The sequence below is a fragment of the Tetrao urogallus genome (assembly GCF_951394365.1).
Source record: "Tetrao urogallus genome assembly, chromosome: 1".
In the NCBI taxonomy this organism is placed as follows: Eukaryota; Metazoa; Chordata; class Aves; order Galliformes; family Phasianidae; genus Tetrao; species Tetrao urogallus.
The window spans coordinates 119050754-119058378 of record NC_136813.1 but is presented as its reverse complement, the minus strand read 5'-3'; the positions used below and the strand labels follow the sequence as shown (position 1 = coordinate 119058378).

Sequence of the window (7625 nt, the reverse complement as noted above, 5' to 3'; positions counted from 1 at the left end):
GTAGAGCAAAACGTGTTCTTAAATCAAGGGAATAGTCTTGGAAACAGATGTATGATTTTGTTTAGAAAATCCATGTGTTCGGGAGCTTTTCCCCCTCTCTTTGGCAAATAAATGGCAAATGTGAAACAGAGAAAAATATGAATCAAACAACAAGTTGTGATAATATCTGTACAAGTAACAACAAAGTAGATCAGACAGTGGGACGGATTCACTCAGCAGGGCTTGGCTTGATACTCTTTGCAGTCTCTCCTTTTGTTCATTTTTACGATCAAACAGAAGGGCTGATGTGATAATGTTTCAGAGGCTTTAGGCATCATATTTTTTGCCAGTCCTGTGAATCTGCTGGAAGAGTGTCATGGAGAAGGCCATGCCAAGAATCTGAAGGAAAGCAAACAATGAAGGCTTCAGTACAAGAAGATGGCCAAAACTACAGTGTGTTCATGGTCCAACTTTAGTTTTAAAAGACATTCTAAACTAGTCAGCTTTCTCAGTCATCAGCACTGTCAGTAAACTAGGATGCATATTATAAAGGCACACAGCAATGCCTGAAGATGTATCATCTGTTAAAGCAGTGATAAAAGCAAAAAGGTCTCTCAGGGGTCTTGGTCACATGTGCAAAAAAAAAAAAAAAAAAAATCAGAAAAACATAATTGTGTCACTTTTTTATCCAAAATCTTGTGCTTGATTAACCAAAAACCTGTGACTGAAAACATCAGGTTCTGGCAATCTGTACGAAGTACAGCAGTCATACAGGAGTGCCCAAACAATATTACACTATGTTGATACATCTGCATTTCCTTTTTTATGCACATATTAACTTCCTCAGTTCAATACCCATTATTTAATTCATTCTGGCAATTTCCAGAACTTGCTTCCAAATTTAAAAAAGTACAGTGCTCTAAGAGACAAGGTAACAAACGGATACTAAACCTGGTAACCCCAGGCTCTGAAGTAAAAATGCAGATAAGTGAAACCCCACTATAGTATGTCTTCTTTGAGGGTCAGCATGATGACTGACCTGCATTCTATACAAAGATAAAGCCTCAAATAAGCTCATAGAATAAATCTGACATCTTTGAAAACATGATCAAACTCAAAGCAGTTGAGGACCACTTTTCATGTAACAGAAACAAGGATGTTCAGAGCAAGTAAAATCTGTGTTGACACACATCATACCAGCATTACCTGCATTATAAGGATACACATCCCAGTTGAGCCAAGGACATGCTTATTCTCATCAAACCAAGTCATAACTCTCTCATAACATCCCTGTAAGATGTAAATCGAATTCTCAAGGTTACAAGGTATTTCTTTCATATGCATTCCCTCTATTTTGTTCCTTCCCACCCCTCTCTAAGACTTGACCTTACCGTTTTCCACACTAATTCAGTGGAATTCCGTCCACAGTCTTGAGAGTTTTCTGTACAGCATCGGTCTGGGACAATGTTTTCTCCCAGTACTGGGTACCAATCCGTAAAGTCATTTACACCACAGCACTTCATCTATGGCAAAAGATTAATAAATTACCTTAACTATATGCAATTTGTGAAAGGTATACCACAGCAAACTTTCAGCTAGAATCATAGTGTCATAGAATGATTTGGGTTGGAAGGGACCCTTAAAGGTCATCTATTTCCGCATTTCCTGTGAAGTGCAAGGATATCTTTCACTGCTTGAAGCCCTATCCAAACTGACTTCGAACACTTCTAATGGCAAGTCACCCACTACTATTCTGGACAACTTCCTCCAGAAATTCTAGTGAAGAATTTCTTCTTTATATCCAACCTAAATCTACTGGCCATCAGTTTAAAACCATTACCTCTTGTTCTATCACTACATATCCTGGTAGTACAGTAGAAAAGTTCTTCTCAGTCATTCAAACAAGCTGACTTTATACACTGGAAGGCTGTAATAAAGTCTCCTTGATGCCTTCTCTGTTCCAGGCTTAAAAAAACCCTAATTCACTCAACTTTTCTTTGTAGGACAGAAGTTTCAGCCTCTGATCATTTTTTGTGGCCCTCCTTTGGATCTGATGTAACATATCCCTGCATTTCTTGAACTGGAGATGCAGAACTCCAGGCTGAGGTCTCGCAAGAGCAGAGAGAGAGAGAATAATCGCTTTCAACTTCTTGGCCATGCTTCTTTTGAAGCATCCAGGATACAACTAGTTTTCTGGGCTGCAAGTGCACATTGCCATCTTATTTCCAATTTTTCATCCATCAGTATCCCAAAGTCCTTCTTGGGAGGGCTGCACTCCATCAATTCATTAAAGTCAGTGCTGATATCAGGGATTGTCTCAACCTAAGTGCAGGACCTTGGCCTCATTGAACTTAAAGAGGTTCACAAGGGCCCAATCATCAAGCCTGCCAAAGTCCCTCTGGATGAAATCCCTTTCCTTTGAAGTGTTAGTTGCACCCCTCAGCTTGGTGTCATCCACAAACTTGTTGAGGGTGCATTCAATCCCACTGCCTATGTCAGTGATGAAGATGTACAGTAGTATTGGTCCCAGCAGAGATCTTTGAGAGGCACCACTCATTACTGCTTTCCGTTTGGATGTGGAGCCATTGACTATGACTCTTTGAATGCAGCCATCTAGCCAATTCCTTAGCCATCTAACAGCCCATCTATCAGACCCATAGCTTCCAATTTAGTTGTAAGAGTATTGTAGGGGAGTGTATCAAAGGCCTTACAGAAATCCAAGTTGATGACATCAGTAGCCCTTCCTTGTCCACCGATGCAATAACTCCTTCAGAGAAGGCCACTAGCTGCATCAGGCACGATTTGCCCTTGGTGAAGCCATGCTGGCTGTCTCTAACCACCTCCTTGCTTTCTGTATGTTTCAGTATAGCTTCCAAGAATATCTGTTTCAGGATCTCTCCCATAATCATACCAGGCACTGAGGTGGGGCTGACTACTTCTTTACATCCTCTAAACAACTGTTTTTCAAGGGCTTTTTTTGTGCCTAGTGATAACTAAAAGCAAATACTTTATGACATTAAAAAAAACCAATCCTATATCCAAGGTATGTTAGCATTTTTGTCCCAGAGACAAATGCCCAAATGCCAAAATGTGGTAATTTGCATTTGCCTGCAAGTCCTGTTCTATATATGAAGGCTTTGCTACTTTTCCTCTGTTACAGACTATACTTTCACATGACAAACACAGTTCTCAGATAGAGGTAAGCAGCTTTCATATTACAAAGTATTTCTTGATTCTGAGTTTCAGAGTACTTTCCGGATATTTGAGTGCAAGACCCGAAACAAAAGCCTGTATTAGCCATCTTTTAAATTGAAAAGAGATTCTACAGTTAACAGACTGTGGCAACCTTTGTAGCCAAATTGCTATTTTCTTCTAATGAGAAAATGAGTTACCTCTGCTTGAATGATATTCCATGCATTTTTCAGCCCAACGTTATTTTCTGAATTGTACAGCTTCATACCTTCCTTCAAATCCTTCTTTGCGCTCTCACTGACCTGCATCATACAAATACTGAATGTGAGTGCACTGCTATTTGTAGGAAAAGACCAAATTCTGCAGACCTGAATATGGAATATATTTCTTTTGTCACATCACAAAATTAACACAGGCAGAAAAATCTCTCTTATCTCCAATACTATCATAAGTTCTCTTCAAGCACCTGTCAAGGCAAGGTCTGTCTCACAGATTAATTACTCCTGGATTAATTTTCATGAGAATTTAAACAGTTTCCCATCTAGTAAGAGTCTATCATACAGTTATCTGATCCAAACTAACCAAAGTAATCAGCATAAGCTGAGGTTATGTTAACTTTGTCACAGACAGATGTTGGCAATATATCACAGCAGCCTCTCATGACAGTAACCTAGTTTAATTTGCTAATATCCTAAAACCGGAGTCTCCATCTCCCAAACTTAGTTGTTCCTTGCACAAGTTCAGGCTATAATTAATGGCCAATATGAAATCAATTGAGAAAGGCCATTATCATTGTTGGGACATGCTTGCAGGATTTAAAGTTTTCGAAAGTGTTCTTGCTTCAAAGGAGGAAGTTGGAATGCTTAGCAAGAGGTTTCATATGTCCTATTTGTCATATAAATTTCTGTCCAAGCCTGAAATTTTGAATGTAAGTAGGAATATATCTTGGCTCTGACAGCCAAATCCAATGAAGGTTTGGAAAAAGGCTAGGAAGCAGTTTGCAGTTTTGCCAACTCAGCTTGCCAACTCAGGAGTGAGCTGGCAGAACAGAAAGAGTTAGCCTATGTATAGATCCAGGCACTGAGGACAACTATTTTGTAAGATCTATTTTATTCCTCTTTCACATTTTATTCAAAAACAGTTCACCCCAACTCCCTGAAAGTGGCATACATCATCATGACACCCTGAGAAGAGATATAATATGGAAAGAGATCTGTTTCAAAATAAATCTGGATATGCTCATAGCATAAGGCTCTGTCCTATGTTTATCAGATCTCTCCAATTCCCTCAGGATTTTTTCAATCTTACTGAGCTGCTAAGCCAGTCAGTGTTACCTGCTTCTCTTAATCATTACCACATAGCAGGATACAATGGGCTTTATGAGAAGCTACTTCTTCATCTACTCCCCAGACTCTTTCCTTGCTCCTCTAGTTCTGTAGAAGGGTTGGCCCTAAGAAGATAACCAAATCCAAACCTCCCAGAACACAGATCCATAAGATTATCAGCTTTTTGCAGACACATCAAATAACTATGTTGATAGGTATCTTAACTTTTAGGATAAGAATAAACAGAAGGCTTTGGACCATGGTTTTTATTTCAGGGAGAAACATGTTTTCTCCTACTTGCTCTCCTTATAATTTCCTCCCTTCCTTTTCCCCCAGAAGCAGCTTGCAGAAAACAGCTAAGATCTCTGCCAAACTGAAAAGCAGAGAAAACCTTCACACTTTCATCTAACAAAAGCTAATTGAACCTGTTTTACTTGCTAGTAAAGATAATTAATCTGTGTTGTCATACTTGCTTACCTTGTCCATATAAACAAAGAACAAAATTAGTAATATCAGCTCTGCCAGGAGAATTATCAGCAAAACGATGAAAAACTAGAACAAAGAAAAACACTGTGAATATACACTTGCAAAACAGACAGTTATGAATTGGAGATCATAGGCCTTGTCCACCAAGCCCTTCCTCTACTGCTGAAAATATGCAATTGAATTCAAACTGTTCAAGTATGTTAATTGTTAATACTATCTTGTCACTAAAGTTCCTGTAGGTCTTACCATCAATGAGGAAGCACGCTGTTTAGTAATCTCTATATTTTAGATTTTGCTCTACTATCAGTTTCCAAGTTTCAGCTGTACACACAGTCATACAATCTACAGAACACATGTCACCTGTTACTACAGAGATAAATGTGTTGTGCCACAGGAATGATTCCCTTGTAGGTAGGCTTTAACTAGATCTGACTCCCTGTTTGAACAGTCAAGTGACTCAGCATTTCTATTTCTAACTGTCTGTAGTTGAAATCTCTCTCTGCAGGGGGCAGCCCAAGTATGAGCTTCAACGGCTTCTAATTGCTCTTCATATCCAGAAGCAACCTTCTAGCTACTAGTGGTATGCCACATAGCCATGGCATCCCCATATACACAGTGGGAGAAACGGAGGGTGATGTGCTGTACTTGAAAAGTCAGAAACACACAATAATTTGTATCAAAGACTTCTGAGAGCCTTATAAGAATAAAAACACTCTTAAAAAGAAAAGTAGTTTCTGTTGGTGTTGTAGTTCATGCGAATGAGCAATATAGACCCCATTACTATTCTCAATTTCCTTTCCCAGCTGTACAACATACCAAAAAAAATCAACAAAACAAAACAGCAGAGAGTGAGCAAGCGCATATTCGTCCTCCAGTTTAATTTTCTGAAGTGGTATAAGGAATACTGCTCATCTGCTCCCCAACAGCATATAAGGGAGACATTTACACATGAAACATGATCTTTAGTAATACAGAACCTGTGTTTCACAAACTTCAATTGAATTGGAACTTGTCTTCTTTGGAAGCCCTTCTCTCACCTTCAGAGTGGTGAGGATCATGATGAAACCTCCTGGGTTTATGCAAGAAGAGAGATCCACGGTGTGCTTTCTAAGAGGGGTTTTCAAACTCTGTGCTTCCTTGCTGGACAAATGCTGCCAATTACCAGATTATTATTTTTTTATATCTTTTTAAATGGTAATGCCAGGCAGTGACCCTGACTTCAGGTCAGATGCTTTCCACCAATCTCTGACACAGGTCTTATCTAAAGACAAAGTAGAAAATAGCCATGAGCAATTATGACTGGAATCCAAAAGCAGTTGTGCTTAAGATTTTCCAGTCAGTCCTTCTAACAAACATTTTCAGAAGGGCTATGTATTTGACCCTACACTTCATTCAGAGGTAACTGAATAATGTACTTTGGTATCTAATACATAAGAATGCACAGTAACTAGGATGCATTTGCTAAAGCACCAGTGATCTTACTGTGACCAAACCTGTGGGATGTCATACTGCAATCCTACGGAAGACAGGCAGTTAAGGGAAATGCTAGTGATCCACAGGACTGCTTTGCACTGGTGAAAATATTTTTTAATAAAATAATCACAAAGCAACAGTGTTCATAAAAATAAGCATTGATGTCTTACACTCAAAAGTAGGCACTTATTCTCCTTGATAGCACCTAGGCAGCCCAGAAAGCCGGTCACCATGATGACTGTACCAAAGGCAATGACTAGGTTGGCAGCTGAAAGTGATGGAAAGCTAGGAGAAAATGTAGCGAAGTTTCCTTGTGATACTGACAGCCAGATGCCCACGCCCAGGAGCCCACAGCCACATAACTGCAAAGAGATAAAATAAAGGTTTAATCATTGATTACTTCCTCTGCTCTCTGAAAGGAAGGAATTTCTCAAGCAAATTCCCAGTTACTGTTTTGTAGTAACATTCTCACTGACTTGGTGCAGAAACAAAATTAAATTAAATGTCTTTACCTAAACCTAGGCATGCAATTTACACTGATAAATCTAGTTAAAAGCCACTTAAAGGACTCTAGTTTTGAAGACTCAGCAGATGAAGTAGGGCTACCAATTTATCTCCCAGCAACACAACCCAGCGCAACTTTTCTGTAGAAAGGACAAAAACATTATTTGAAAGAATTCCACAACACATATATTTTTGCAACCACCTACAATTTCTCAGAGTATCCAGCCTCATAGTTCCTCATTCTGGCCAAGCAAAGAAGTCATGGAGGTAATTAAAACATTATCATTTCAATAAATATTTGTCATAATGTCCCAGTAGTCTGGATAAGTTTTTTCATGAGTTCTCATAGCATCACGGTTGTTTGCCAGTATTCAATAACAATCAGATTTATAGATTCATTATCTACAGGATCAACTTCCACTACTCTCTGCCAGTGGCAGAACCCAGAGGAAATGCAAAGTTAATAAAGCACAAAATTAACTTTTTTTCTTTTCTTCTCATCACTCTTAACAATATTTGGTTAAAGAAATAAAGTTCTCTACCATAGTCATATGGCAGGTCTCTTGAAGAATGGCCAAGAGTGATGTATATACTACAGTGGGACTGAAAGCTGGCTATTTTTTAATATTTGTTTAAAATGGCTGATACAGAACTTCCCATCTGATC

General features: G+C 38.9%; 1 protein-coding gene across 1 annotated transcript in view; it reads right to left on the bottom strand.

The window, feature by feature from the left end:
- Positions 1–306: 306 nt before the first annotated feature.
- Positions 307–7625, bottom strand: part of TSPAN9 (tetraspanin 9) — a gene marked incomplete at both ends in the record, with an annotated part of 64061 nt that continues 56742 nt past the window's right edge. The window contains 6 exons of the mRNA XM_079532531.1: positions 307–378; positions 1186–1269; positions 1371–1502; positions 3372–3473; positions 4974–5048; positions 6626–6817. Of these exons, the coding sequence (XP_079388657.1) occupies positions 307–378; positions 1186–1269; positions 1371–1502; positions 3372–3473; positions 4974–5048; positions 6626–6817 (657 nt within the window). The remainder of the gene's footprint in view (positions 379–1185; positions 1270–1370; positions 1503–3371; positions 3474–4973; positions 5049–6625; positions 6818–7625) is intronic.